Genomic DNA, 15,906 nt, shown 5'->3' with positions numbered 1-15,906 from the left:
TATTTTATAACTACTACAAAACCTTAGGCATTAAGATTGCATATAAAAAAAGATTACATATATATAAGCGCTAATGCTACTATGAGACAGGTTTTTAATGCAGTGCATCTAAGTAATTTATATGAAGAAAAAACATTTTTTTATAATTTTATAAGGAAAACTACTTTAATGCCCTTATTAGTAATTACATACATAGCCTTTAAGTGAAGGCTTTAGTGATAAAAAAGGTGTTCAATAATGCTACAGAGTTTGTCTACTGATAGTAGAAGACGACTCATAACAACACCTGACATAGATAATGAACCTAAGAGTCATACTTACAGAAGTATATGCAGTTGGCTGGGTATTCTGGTGAGAGATGGATGAATCCATATGGGTCAATCCCAAGAAGTTAAGACATAAAGGGGGAGTCAAACGGCAAAATAACCTACAATAAACATTTAAAAGTATCAACATATATTTTAACTATAACAAAATAAAATTTACACCATAGTAAATATATATTTGTTATAAAAGTATCATATATAATATTTTTAAAACATTTCAGATCATTGTAACTATAATTTTTATATATTTGCATGTTATATATAATTTGATAATTATTTGAATTGCTCTTACTGGAGACATATTCTGAAATCCTATTAATCACATTTCCTTTAAGAACACAAGTGCCTATATACTTAATCGCAGCCCTCGGGGTGCCTGCATTTAGCATTCTGGTTAAGATCAAGTATAAAATGAGTATCTTACATTGCTAGGGTTGGAGAACGGGGTTGGGTGAATGGAAAGGTTTAGATATAAGGAGGTAGTATCAACAAGAGTTCTTTTGTAGTGAGAGAACGCTCTAAGGTGGTGGTGATAGCTGTGGGAATCTACACACAAATGAAGAATGAAATATAAGAACTAACTAAAGCTTACAGTGCTGCTAACAGTAATATACAGTATAAATTTCCTAGTTTGGTATTGTACAGCAACTACAGACAATGTCACCATGATGAAAAGCTTGAAAAAGGTTATACAGTGTATCTGTAACATTCTAAAAATTCACGTTACAGCTTAAATATGGAAGGACTGCCATAGGCTCACTTGTTGAAGGGTTCGCCTTTAATCAGTGGCTCTATTTTCTGGGATGGTGTAATGTTTAGGCCTAGATAGAAGAAGCAGGTTACCTGGCACTATAAATGGAAAGATACCATGTTTGGGGTCCTATTAGTCTGTCTTTGCTTCCTATGTACCATGAGGTGGATAGCTCTGCTCCAGTGCACTCTCCTTGCCAAGTGCAGCCTCACTTTAGGTTCAAACAAGTCTCTGAAACCTTTAGACATAATAAATCTTTCTTCCCCAAAGTTGTGTCAGGTATTTTGTAACAGTTACAAGAAACTAACCAGTGGTTTTGATTTTTTATAAGACAAAGTTTGACACCAGATATTACTCTGAACTTCTCTGAGCCTAGTCCTTATAAATACCTAATACACCTGACTAATAAGTAGCCTGGATCGATTACCTGTAGCTAAAGCCAGCCTTCTACATTTCTCCAGGAAAGAAAAGCTCCTCTTTGCATTCTTAGAACTTCTATTCAGTTTTAGGCCACTCTGAGAACACTATTTACGTCTGATATAACTCTCAACTGTTCATATACTTAGTTTCAGATTGATAAGTTCAGGCTCACTGTGTCTTTTTCACTAACAAAGCATTCATAATTTAGCCATAAACATCAAGCAGAATTTAGCTGGTGATCACAAATACCTATCTAATAATTAAAAAAAAAGAAATCAATTAGTTCAACATCCATGAACAAGAAATAAGAGAGCTATGATTTATAATTATCACTTCAAATGGAAGCATTTCTTTTTCCTAAGCTCAAGTCTACTTACATGCCACTGAAAAGAAGACTGTAGGCATCAGTCTGATGATGTGAAGCCAAGTAGTAGTAATTAAACACTCGAATCCTGAACACAGTAGAGTAAACACAGATACTTAAGAAGAAGATGGAAAGGAAACAAGCAATCTGGAAAAAACAGTTAAAACTTGATTTAAGATTTTATTACTTTATTTACTGCCATAAGAATTATCATTAGCCCTGGCTACATTTACTGATATTCTAAACTAGAACTATAAATAGTACCTTTTTTTTAATAGCTAAGATGAAATTTTGAAAATCAATCTACATTTCAACTAGTTCAACCTCCTAGATCCAAAGTTTTGACTTTGAGAGCCCTGAAGGAAACTGTTTACCTATTCTCTTGACAACTCTACAGAAAGACAATAAGTTGCATAGTTTCAGTGACAAAAGAGGATCAAAGTAACCTCCTCTACTATTCTATACTTTTTCACTATCTTTTTTTTTTTTTTTTTTTGGTTTTACGAGACAGGGTTTCTCTGTTTTGGAGGCTGTCGGTCGAGCCTGGCCTCGAACTCACAGAGATCCTCCTGCCTCTGCCTCCCGAGTGCTGGGATTAAAGGCGTGCGCCACCAACGCCCGGCACTTTTTCACTATCTTATACTTTCTCATTGATCTTCAACTACAGCTCCTACTACTTATCGTCTGGGTAAACTGATGAACATCAGTTTTGGGAGTCTGAACAACAGAACTGTGGGAAACTCCACTACTTTCATTCTTACTAGAAGAAACATGGGGAAAGATACAATAGTTAAAGCTTCTGCATGAACTGGTATGTATCTATGACAGATATGAAAAAAAACTGACCTCAATATAAATATAGTTGTATGTCTTTTCTGCCAGCTGTATGAAGACTGCAAAGAGAGACAAGACAGGAGTCGTGCTAAAGAAGGTGCACTCTGACCACACAACAATCACAGAGAAGACGGACAAAACCACAGCAAGGATCCTGTGAAACCATGGACGTAACAGGCATTCCCAGTACCATTCTGGAAAATACAAGAAACACACAATTAGGAAACTAAATCAGTAATAGAGTACTTATAGACTTTCAAACAAGCACCCAATCAGACAACACAGAGAAAGGTAGCATCTTCACAGTGGAAAATCAGACATTACTCTAGCCAAATGACCAACAGCAGTGTACAAACTGATATCCCATGTGCTTCCTGCTCTGATGCACTCAGGAGAGCATGACGTCACCTTTGCAGTATTCCTGAAAATAAGCTGTATCTAATCATGAGGGCTTGTCAAACTCCAATGTGGGGATAATCAGTAAAGAACTAGCCTGTGCTATCCATAAACACTAACGCTATAAAATACAAAGAGGCTAAAACACACAGGACAGAAAAACTGTTCCAGATTTTAAAAGACTAAAAAAAGTGAGAACTGAATACAATATGTGAGCTTTAGTTTTCTTTCCAAAGAGTATCACTATCATAATTAATCAAAATATGCATAAGGGATATAAGTAATAGTAAATTACTAATGTTAATTCTCTAATTATTAGAGTTACACTTGAGAAGCTATAGTTTTAGAGAGTATACACTGAAATTCCTAGGGGACAAAAGACCTCATGCATGGATACAGCTCTGAAAGATTAAGGAAAAAAATGTATGTAGAGAAAGGAAGAGCAAATCAATCTAATAAAATGTTAACATATGAAGAACCTGGTTAGTTACATGAGAATAGTTTGTGAAGTTCTGGTTTTATTGTCTGAGTTTTAGTAATAAAAGAAAGGTTAAAAGAAAGCTCAATAAACTGAAAAAGATCTTCATCTATCCATCATCCATCACATTGAAGACTGAACCCAGGGTTAGTGTGACCTAAACATACCTACCACTGGGTTACAGCTTGCAACAAAGCTATATTTTTGTTTCACTTATTAAAAAGCTAAGGTCTAGTTTCACTGACTTTTCCACTGTACCCTCAGGGTAATTCCTGATTATTTAAATATCCACACAGACAATTCTTTTTTTTTTCATTGCTTCCATCTCCTCTCTCTAATGAGATCACCATCTAATACTCCTCTTTAACTTGATTACTCATTTCAATGGCTTTTCCTAAACCTTTAATGCTACAATGGCAATCTTTCCATAAAGTTCAAATTCATCATCTTCATCTGTATCCAACTATACTGACTATGAGGACAAATAAGATATTTATTCTTTTACCTTTTTACTGTTATTGAACAATTTTAATGTCCTTCCTTCCTTTCCCAGCTCAGATTCCATAGTCTTTGAGGATAACTACTCTCCAGTCCCAATTTCTTTACCCTCTCTTGCTTCACTGTATTTGTTTGGTTAAACCACACTGTTTGATCCAACTCCTTGGGTACTCTGAGTCTGTATACATGTACACTGCAGAAGAAAGACACATCTTTACTGACTATTCTCACTTTAAATTATCACCAACTTCAAACAGACCTTTAGCACACCTGGACAGCTTACTGTAATTCTCCATTTTCTTCCACATCCATTTCCCATGTGACTATTTTTTACCTTCTTGAAAACTCTCCTTCTTGTATTTATTGTCAGTACATTCCTAAGAGAGTATAAGCAGTCAGAAGACTTACCAACATTTTTACCATTATATTTTCTCACTAAAACTGTATGTCTGTCAGTCTCACCTCCTAATGCAAGGCCATTCTGTTCATTGTTTACTATTTCCTATCTCATCTGTATTGTCCATGAATACTGCTCCAGAGTTCTCTATGGCTTTAGTAATTTTCCTCTCTGTAATATTATTTTCCAATAATAAGCTATACTTCAAGCCCCCCGCCCAAACCACAGCTATTACCCTTTTCTGTTTCTTTTTAGTACTTATTCATTTATTTATTCTTGGTCTCTAAGCAAATGTTTGATTATGTATGCAAACTGGTTTCAAATTGCATTTTGTATATGTATGTATACTTAAAATCATAGGCATAAATATATTAAGAAACTTCAAAAAACTTTTAAAAATAAACACAATGTTTATTTGAAAGAAATACCATCAAATATTACGGAGCCAATATTTTAAATACTGTAGATGAATAATGTAAAAATTTCTGTTAACACTCAGAATGCTCAGTTTTTAAAGTATAGCTAATTAATAAAGTTTTACATCAATAGCTCATGTCATGATACACATTTATAGTGAGATTCATTGTTAGTGACAATTGATATTTCAAACAACTTCAATAAAATTATATAGCATTACAACCTGTTTTGTTATCAAATATTTTATCTGTAATTTTTTTTAACTATATCACAGCTCCTATATCTGTGGTTCAGGAACATCATGGAAGAGGAAGCAGAAAGATTGTAAAACTCAGAACACCAGGAGTCCATGGTGAAACAATCTTCTCTACAAATGGCTATATCAAGACTGGAACAATGGCAATGAACAATGTTAACTTAGAAGATGTTAACAATGGACATGCTAACTTGGAAGAGGGAAATTCCATGGGGTCCCACCCCTACACAAAGAATTTAAGCAACCAATGACTTCTGGGAGGAAATTTAGAAGTAAAATAATTATTTTGAGATAAGTTTATCAGCTATCTAATATCACCTTATGGAACAAATTAATATACAAATATAAGTCAGTATTATATTGATGAAACATCCATTTTCCTCATAGAAAAATTATTAACTTTGGAAGTTATGTCAAATTACATACCAACTGTAGGATTATAAAAATATTGGAAAAATCGGTTTTCTGGCTCGGGTGACTGAAAGGTGTGAACAAACTGATGAGTTGCACTCGTTTCATTCTTAGCTACATCTTCTAGATAGAATGCCTGTTCCAAAAGAATCTGCCATTGTACTTGAGTTCGACGGTGCCTTTGAACTGAGTAAATGACCTTAAAAACAGAGAAGGGTAAGTCAGTCAGCATGACTGAACAGTGGGTCAACATTTTGCTAGAGAATGGGGTTTGATTTGTTTTTGTCTTAATAAAGTAGCACTAATGGAATTGTCTAAATGTGGCCAAGGATGTTAACGTTTTGAAATTTCAAATTACTTCCTTGATATAGAATTACCAAGAGTATCCTTGTCCAGAAACAAAAAGTTAAACCATTTCAACAATAGTGACAACAAGGTCAATAGTTCTGGATATATATTTCATTTACATGCATACACATTTGGGGACGGGGTGCTTGCATGCATCATTGTGTGCATGTGGTAAGCAGAAGCCAGTATCAGATGTCTTCCCCATCCATTTTCACCTTAGTTTTTGACACAAGCCAGTGGTAGACTTAGCTCTGTCTCCCGAGCACCGGAAATAGATGCACACCACTATGCCTGGCTTTTTACAGGTGCTGGAGACTAAGCTTAGTTCCTCAGGTTTGAGTTGAAGCAGTTCAACTGCCGAGCCAACATGCACACAGCCTTTTTATCTAAACATAATTATTAGATTAATTAATATCTTCTAATTGCATGTAAAATAGCTACAGTTAATAATTAAGGTTACCTGTTTATGCAATTTTACCAAACTTTTTTCACTTGGGTAGGTATTACGCTTTTCGTCAAAATCTTCATAATCATCCATATTTCTACCCATCTTTTCCTGATAATCTGTAGGGCACTAAAAGAAAAATTTTATAAAATCTTAAGAACTCTTTAATAAAAATTTAAAAATTTAGCAAATCTTAATAAATATTAATAAAATTTATTTTTATTAAAAAACTTTCATTATGGGAAATTTTAATTTTCTCAAAAATATTTTCTTCTTTTATTGACATCTCTATTTGTTAGATTTTTCACTAACATTTTCAAAAAAATATGTCAAAGGTATGTTGAGTTTCTTCTTGGACTCTTGAGTTTCTTTTTACTTCAATGAATATTTAACCCTATGCTTATATATACTAGCTGGAGTATGGGAAAGGTAAGGGAGCCTACCTACATGAAGTAACAACTATTTGGGAAGATTATTCTAATAATAGGCACCTGATAAGACTTCAATTATTTTCCTAAATAATAAAGAAGAATCATGAAAAATTTAACATTCTAAAGTTCTGAAAGCCACAGTATGCAGAAAGAGATACATAATTAGGATTATCTGTCATATTGACAGTTAGTTATTACCTATATGGAGTTGTGCAAGTTTATAAACCTTCCTAAATAGGTGTCAAAAATAGCAAATATGAGAGAAATGGTTAGAAAACTTATTCTTATGACTATGACTTTACCTAAAGGAACAGTAGCCAATAATAACCAGTAGAACAGATTTAGAATTCAGGAAAAGAAAAAAATTCAGTGGTAACTTGGATACATAAAGATAACTGTGGAACTTTCAAATAATTATTTTAGAAGCATACAAATACACTTGCAATTCAATACAGCTCCATCAAAATCATAGCAATATGGTTTATTTATTAAGTATCCATGTAATTTATTTCATAACATATCATAGAAGTACATGTGAGATGTTGGTTGTAAGAATTACTGAGACCTACGTTTACAGGACAGAGCCTTTAATGGTTACACACGATGGTACAGTGAAGATGTACCTCTATCACTACACCATGCATTTATTGCAAGTTACTCAACATTACTGCTATCTTCACATTTCCACGGAAACCACTGTCAAAAATTACCACCAAACTTACAACGCATAAGAAAAATTCTACATATCAATTACTCTGGTAATTTATGGTAAAGATTTATATGAAAATCCATCTAGAACACCTTGACCATATGTTTTTATCTTACTTTTTCTATGTGAAATATTAATTTATAGTAGTACATAAGGTATATTCACAAGAAACAGAGGGAAAATTATAATATAATTACCTTTTTAAGTATTGTATCAACACATTTTCTCAATGGGTGGTTATACTTAATGCTTTCATTTACCTTACGAACCTCCTATAAAAACAGTGAGAAAATAAAAGCATTTAATTTCTATAAATCAGACATTTTAAATGATAATGCACCTCAAATTATTTAGCAACACAAGAAGTCTTTTTCACAGAATAAAAGTTATTAAGATCAGGTCTAAAATTACAAAGTATTCAAAGAGCTGTATTTATATTCTTGCTATCTTATGAATTTCTAAATTTATTCTCTATTGTTTGCTGTTCAAAAGTCTGTAATACATGTGTGTATAAAATATACATATATAGTTTAAATGAAATTTTCCCATCTGGAATGACAATGCTCCCCACAACAGCCAAAGAACATCTAACAAAACCCTTAAAACCAGGTATGAGAAGTCCCTCTTGAGTTGTTGGTCAAGGTTAGGCTACTGTTATTTTTAAATTCCTATCGCTTGAAGACACCCTGCACTTAAGACAGAAGACTAAGAAGCTCCTGAACTAAGAATAGATTTAGAAAACCTCATTCATGGGGACCAGCTTTCATGGTTCCAGAAGATAATATGAAAGCTTCCAAGGGAGAGAAGCAACCAACAGTCCTACTCAGCCAGGATACCTATGTCATGGAATGGCATAGCATGATAGCAACTTTCCTTAAACTCACAGTCAAGATTAGACCCTACTCATTATCAAAATTTTCTTTCCAACAGAAAACAAAGAATTAGAGCCAAGTGCCAAGTCAAGGGATACACCTACAATATAACCTCACCTAAAGGCTTAGGGATCACTGTGGACAGTGTGGCAGTGGGGAGACAACAGAAAACTAAGAGCCAGAGGATTAAAGAGTTGCTGTGAGGTCATGTCTCCTAGGATTGTTAGAAGCTATATCCATAAATCTCACTAATATGACTCCATAAACTAAGACCATATTACCTGTTGGCAGTGTGCTGGCTAAAAGACTACCACATAAGATGAGAAGATGTGTGAAAGTCCATACTGATTTTCAACTCCTCAGCATCAAGAATCATTTAGAAACAAATCTTTGAGCACATCTGATGGATTTCTACACTGTGTTAACTGAGGTAGAAAGATTGAACAAAATATAGGCAGCAGCATTCCATGGGCTGAGGCTGTATTGCATATTCAATGGAGAAAGTTAGCTGACTAGAAGCACTTATTACTCTCATATTGCTGGTTGTGGGCACAATGTGAACAACTGCCCAGATCCTTGGTCATGCCTTTCTTGCCATGATGTACCATACCCTCAGACAGAACCGTGAGCCAGGATATGTCCTCTCTTCCTTAAACTGCTTTCCACAGGTATTTTATCACAACAAGAAAAGTAAGTATTGTAGAATTTGGTAGAATTGGGATCATTATTGTGATAACCCTGATCACATGGCTCTTTGGAACTGTGGCCTAGAGAGATAATACAGTTGCTATGGCAAAGCTTAGTAAACCATTCTGGTGGGAGTTCAGAAGACAAGAACATGAAAAGAAATACAGATGTGGAGGGTCAACTCATGAGGTTCCAGAGGGGATCAAGGGCACTATCAGGATCTGGGACGGAAGCCAAGCTTGCTTCATTTTAGCAAAGAATCTGGGACATCTATGGGTATGTCTGGGAGTATGGGTAGCCTCTCGGGGGCCATATCCTTGAAGAAAACCAACTCCTCTAATCCCTGTAGCAATGAATTACCAAAATAGCTCCTCAGCTATAGATGGAACTTCATAGTCCCTCTCCATTTAGGCTGGGATTCTGGCTAGTTTGATCTTATGCATGCAATCGCAGCTGCTGGGAGTACATGTAGACTAAACTCTTTGGTGGAGGAAATTCAAGACAGCACAGCATTCAAGTTGTGTCATGGCTACTGCTCATTGTTTTCATTCAGCTCTATGGTGAAAGACCAAAGAGATATGGGTCAGGTTTGGTGAGGAAATGTACGTGAACTATAAAGTTAGGAAAGAAGTTTTGAGGACAAGACGCCTCCATTGAAGATCTGAGAAAACGCAAACTCATTTGAAAAAAGGAAGTCTGAACTAAGAATGCCAGTAAAGGCGTTTTCTACTCCAGAAAAACAGTCTAAGCAGACAAAAAACACAGCAGCAATGGTCCAAAAAGGCTTTGCCTCATCTTGTCCGGGCAGCAGAACTTGGCTGTTTCACACACAAGGTACAGGTTTTATAGGCATGAAGGATGAAGGAGTGAAGGGGTCACAGAGGCATGTGCATAGGTTCCAGAAGGCAACTAAGGACAGGCAGTATGTGGTAAGGTCGGATTTCCTATAAGAAGGCCTGTTAGGGCCACCTGTATGAAACACGGAAGGTGAAGTCTACCTTGAAATGGAAACTCAAGGGTGTTGGAGATGCTAGGACCATGGAAAGTCTACTAAGGAAAGCACTGTCATATACCAGACCAGTCCAAAAGAGAGATTAAGTATGTTACAGGAGGACAGGGGCTATTCAAGTTCTTTAGAGCCCAGATAATTCTACAATGGGTCCCAGACGCCTGACCCGAACTACAGGATTTAGTATTTTCCTGTTGTGTGATGGTCTTGCTCTAGTATCAGCTTTCCTAACTATGTCCCTATTCTTTCCTTTTGGGGTGGGAATGTTTAGTCTGTGCCATCAAATGTATGTACCTCATTTTTATTGTACAGGGACTCTCGTTTAAGAGATTGTTCAAGTTTCAGAAGAGGTTCTGAACTTATACTTTTGAAAATGTTGGAACTGTTAAATACTATGGAGACTTTTGAAATTGAACTTAATTCATTTTACATTATGAGATGATCATGAGTCCATGGGGATAAAGAGTAGAAGGTTCTAGCTTAAAACTGCTATGTTTGGCTGAGCGGTGGTGGTGCATACCTTTAATCCCAGCACTCAAGAGGCAGAGGCAGGCAGATCTCTGTGAGTTTAAGATCAGCCTGGTCTACAAGATCTAGTTTCAGGACAGCCTCCAAAGCCACAGAGAAACCGTGTCTCAAAAAAACAAACAAAAAAGTGCTATGTTTGGATATCACATAGACAATGGGTGACTTGTGATAGCTGACACTGATTGCCAACTTGACAAGGACCTTGGAGATAGATCTGTGAGTGTGTCTGTGAAGGATTTCTACATTAGGTTAATTGAGGTGGGAAGACCCACCTTACCTTACACTGAGTAAACCGGAGAAAGTAAGCTCAACAGCAACATTTCTTGCTCCACTTCCTAACTGGAGACCATGTAGCCTGACACTCCTATCTCCATACTTCCTTGCCATGATGGACTATCCCTTCAAATTGTAAACCAAACAGTCTCATCTTTCTCTAAACTGTTTTTGTCAGTTACTTTATTACAGTGATATGAAACACGACCAATGCAACAAGGCAATGACAATTTCATTGACTAAAATTAATACATTGTGATAAGTATTTTAATAAATATTGAAGGGCATAAAAGAGAAAAGGAAATGACTTGTTGGGTAAGATAGTACCATGCAAGCATGAGGAGCTCAGTTCATATCCCCAGAACCCATGTAAAAGCCAAGGATAATGATGCTCTCGTAGCCGGGCGATGGTGGCGCACGCCTTTAATCCCAGCACTCGGGAGGCAGAGGCAGGCGGATCTCTGTGAGTTCGAGGCCGGGCTGGACCGATAGCCTCCGAAACAATACAGAGAAACCCTGTCTCGTAAAACCAAAAAAAAAAAAAAAAATGATGTTCTCGTGTAGCCCTGGAACTGTGAAGGTGGAGACGGGAGGATCACTGAAGCTCACTGGCCCCCCAGTCTAACTGAATCAATGTCTTCAGGTTCAGGGAGAAACCCTATCTCAAAACATAAAAGTGGACACCAACCAACAAAAGATATGCAATATTGACCTTGGGCCTCCAAATGTGAACATGTATGAACAAACACACACTAACAGGTAAAACATACACACTCACATACAGATGTAGGTAAGGATCAGAGTCTTTGGAATTAGTATTTTCTAGGAATTACAATATCCTATAATATTCATGAAATAAAATGTTGGGATTACTATTCTATATGCAGAAACAACAAAACAAAACAAAAAATCCTGCATGGCACAGGCCTGGAATAAAGAGAAAACAAAGGGAATTTTAGGAGAATATTCTGAGTATTAGAGAAGGGCTTTAAGTGATAGGCAATGAGAATCAAAACCATCTCATACACTAAGAAAACTACAAAAAAATTATATGGCAGAGTTCCATTAGTATGTTAGTATGTGAAGCTTTCTTGTTAGTAAACATTAAAAAATGAGAATACAAAATAGAATTGGCCTATAAATATATAAGAGGTTACTCAAGCTTCAAAAAACTCCCAAATTCCAAATGAGTTTTCTCACAAAATCATAAAAAATTTAATACCACGTAATAAAATAAGCTCATACCAAACCCAACATCATTAACAATAAAAAGTGATCTATTTGGAGAGCTACCAGAAACTATGAAAATCAAATGTATTCATACTCTGAATAATTGATATCAACAGACAGTACTCCTGTAAGGGACTTAGCTTATTGAGGAAAACAGACAATTAAAAAAAAAGATATAGAAATGCTATAAAAGAAAAGTACAGGATGTTCTGAATGAGTATGATTTAGTTTAGGAGTCTTTCTGATCATTTAAAGTGAAACAAAACAAAATGAGTAAGACTCAACAACCTAAAAGGAAGAACAAGAGAGACAATGACAGTGAGTACCAAGGCTTCCAGACACAAGTCAAAGAGCTGTATCAGAGAGAAAGAACAGCATGACTATGGAGAAAAGGGCAATAAGGGCCTGGTTAGCATGTGATCAGACTAGAGAGACAATATCCAAGACCTCCCAGAAATCTGACTAGCAATTCATTTTGAGATAAGGTTGTTGTAAGTACATGTCTGGTAAGATTAGATTTAATCTTTATTTTAGATTTTAAACTTATTTACAATTTTTTGAGATGTTTTCCTACATAGATCATTCTAACTTGGATTTGCTATGTAGCTCAGGCTGGCCTTGGAGTACTTTCCTGATTCAGCAGGGATTACAAGTATCTTTGCTACTATGCCCAGATCACATTGGTGCTTTCCAAAGGTCACCTTGGATGCTTGACATTATATTTTACCATTTCTAAGTTTCCTTAAAGTCTGTAGTTAGCACAAATTTGTTTAACTGTTAACATATATAATCTAACCATGTATATGAAATAGTATGTTTTCCCTTCAAATTATTTAGCCCCATTAAACAAAAGTAGGGACTGAAACAGTTAGCTTTATACACTTGCTATCTGTTATAAATTTAAGATTTACTCAACAGTTAATTTTTAAAGTTTGGGAGGCATTTGAAATATTAGCTTGTTTAGGAAGCCAGTGCCTTATCCACTAAACTTCCCAGTATTTGATTAGAATCTTGTTAGCTATCAACATTCCAGTAATTCTTTAAATCCCTGGTCAATTATTTTTCCTGATCTTTCTCCAGATTTTTGTGAAACTTCTCCATATTAAAGCACTTCCAGTATATCGCTCACTTTTATCATATACCATAAGGGAATGAATGTATGGTCTTCTACTCTAGACAGTTAATATGTCATGAACATAGTTCTACTATCTATGTACAATAGTTGCTTTCTCAAAGCATCCATTAAAAAAGAATGCTGTCAGCCAGACATGGTGGTACAGGCCTATGATCTCATCCTGGACTATATATAATAGCGTACTAAAATTCTGTCTCAAATTAAAAAAAGAAAGAAAGAGAGAGAGAGAGAGAGAGAGAGAGAGAGAGAGAGAGTTTTGAAGAAAGGAAGGAAGGAAGGAAGGAAGGAAGGGAAAGAAAGGGAAGAGACGAGAAAAGAATAGGAAGGAGGGAGGTGGGAAGGGGAATGAAAGGAGAGGTGAACAAAGGATCCCTTCTTTTTCACATAGAAATTTTTCTCTTATAAAAATATTTAGATCTTACCACTTTCAACTGATGACTAGTACACTAAAATAACATGCAAGGCACAAATGCTAGATTTTAATTTTCACGCCTTATTCATAAGGGTTCTATCTAATAATAAAGCATCTCTCTATTTCATTCAGATATTCTTGGTTCATCTGAGCTGGCCTGTAATCCCAGCTATTAAGGAGACTGAGGCAGCTAGCTCACAAATACAAAGTGAGTTCACAGCCTAGGTAGATACCTTCCAGAGACCTGTCACTATCTGAAGAAAAAAAAAGTGAAGAAGTTGGGGATAAATATAGCACAATCGTATGCAACTACTGAGTGTATGTGACACAGTTGGTTCAATACTATAAGAAAAAAGAAAAAAGACCCTGAAACAATACATTTGACTTGTATTTGTTGAAGACATAGTAAATGAACTGGCAAAATCCAAATTTTTCAAATCTGTAACAAATTAATATCAATTCTTGGGCAGAACACTATAAGATAAAAATTATCTTCTTTCATCAAATGTTTAATCAAATATAAATCTTTAAATACTTAAAGGTTTTCCTCAGAAGTTTCAATTGGTATCTACCAAACTAAATGCAAAAATCTTCATCATGGCTCTCAGAGGAAACTGACTTTGAAACTGTGTTCTTAGAGACAACAAGGCTGACTAAGCCACTAGTCTGTAGTACTTTTTTTTTATAGCAGCCCAGTGTTGCTAATACAAAAGGCTTCCTGAGGAATTCTTTTTTCTAAAGACTCGAAAATGAAGTAAGTTGGGAACAGAAGGTTCAGAGATAGAAAAAAGGATAATAGCTAAGAATTGGGGGCCATCAGTCAGGCAATGGTGGCGCATGTCTTTGATCCCAGTACTTGGGAGGCAGAAGCAGGCAGATCTCTGTGAGTTCGAGACCAGCCTGGTCTACAAGAGCTAGTAGTTTCAGGACAGCCTCCAAAGCTACAGAAAATCCCTGTTTTGAAAAACAACAACAACAACAAAAACAAACAAAAGCATTGGGGGGTCATCAAACCGAAGCAAATCTAGTGGTCTCCCACCTGTTCTCACACTGGGCTACAAATCTGCCCTCCTTCACTTATGTGGAGTCTACAGTTGCTTTCAGGACACAATCACCAAGCAACCACAGTAGAGACCACATGGCAACAAAACTCAAGCATTTACCATCTGTTGCTTCATATTTTAAAAAAGGTGGATGGTTCCTGTTAAGGTGTGAACTAAAGTTAAATCTCCTGGCTCCCCTTATTAGCTGTGTGTATAAAAGGAAGTTATTTCAACTCCCAGGACTTTATTTTCTTCATTTATAAAATTGGGATTAAAAAGAAAATCTCTTTTGTAAAGTTCTAAAATTAAATAAAGCTGACCCTTGAAAATTGAATTTGAACCATACAAGCTCACTTGCATGCATATATATTTTTAAAATTTCTGATAAGCTAATAAAAATCACAAAGGATCAGCACAACCTAAAAATGTTTAGCAACTCTTCAAATTAGGTGCTATTGATGAAGAAAAGATATACATATGGTAGCCTATTTTACCATTTACTATCATAAAATAGGCATCTACCATGAAAGTTAAAATTGAGAAAACATTTACAGACTACACATGACACCATTTGCAGTCAAGAGAACAATCAACAGAGACAGAGTATTATTAAATCAGAACTGCTTTTGTATGATTAAATTTGCTTACCTCCATTACATCCTCCAAATTCTCTTCTGCATCTGCTTTCTCTGTCATCAGTTTGGCTGCCTTAAAGTAAGTCTTCATAAGTAGATAACCCCTTTTGGCTCCATTCCAGTATGACCGAGGAATCTCCACCAAGCCATACCCCAATAATAACACAAGAAGAAACAGACCCCATGTGTTAGCAGCAGCTATTCCAATAGTCTGAAGTTGGTTCCTAACAAATAGAAAATATAAGCAGATATCTGTGATAAACGTAAACTTCCAGAAAACTGTCCAAAAGGATAAGTAGGATTTCTTTTTTTTTAAATTAGAGATAACTCTAAAGTAGGATTTTATATGAAGAAATTTTCAACTTTTCTTTTCAGTCACAGCAGATACCCCATGTATTTTAATGTAAAGATAGGGTATGACTGTAAAAATAGACTTTAATACAGGAAACACTGCTTAAATTATAGTCAAAATTAGAATATAGATAAATCATAGCACGCTAACACACACACACACACACACACACACACACACACACACACACACACACACACACTTTCTTCACATAAAACATTTTTCACTAGGTGCTTCCTAAATTAAGAT

The 15,906-nt window shown here is 35.6% G+C and overlaps 1 protein-coding gene across 1 annotated transcript in view; it reads right to left on the bottom strand.

The window, feature by feature from the left end:
- The window catches only part of Lmbrd2 (LMBR1 domain containing 2), a 55,909-nt gene that overhangs the window by 25,440 nt on the left and 14,563 nt on the right, over positions 1 to 15,906 (bottom strand). The window contains exons 6-12 of the mRNA XM_013119063.3: positions 15,319 to 15,529; positions 7,679 to 7,753; positions 6,357 to 6,470; positions 5,564 to 5,747; positions 2,708 to 2,889; positions 1,875 to 2,008; positions 322 to 427 (exon numbers count right to left, since the gene is read on the bottom strand). Of these exons, the coding sequence (XP_012974517.1) occupies positions 322 to 427; positions 1,875 to 2,008; positions 2,708 to 2,889; positions 5,564 to 5,747; positions 6,357 to 6,470; positions 7,679 to 7,753; positions 15,319 to 15,529 (1,006 nt within the window). The remainder of the gene's footprint in view (positions 1 to 321; positions 428 to 1,874; positions 2,009 to 2,707; positions 2,890 to 5,563; positions 5,748 to 6,356; positions 6,471 to 7,678; positions 7,754 to 15,318; positions 15,530 to 15,906) is intronic.

The sequence above is a fragment of the Mesocricetus auratus genome, unplaced genomic scaffold (assembly GCF_017639785.1).
Source record: "Mesocricetus auratus isolate SY011 unplaced genomic scaffold, BCM_Maur_2.0 Super-Scaffold_100015, whole genome shotgun sequence".
Classification (NCBI taxonomy): Eukaryota; Metazoa; Chordata; class Mammalia; order Rodentia; family Cricetidae; genus Mesocricetus; species Mesocricetus auratus.
Note: the sequence above shows the minus strand (reverse complement) of the source record. Positions and strands in the feature narration are given on the sequence as shown.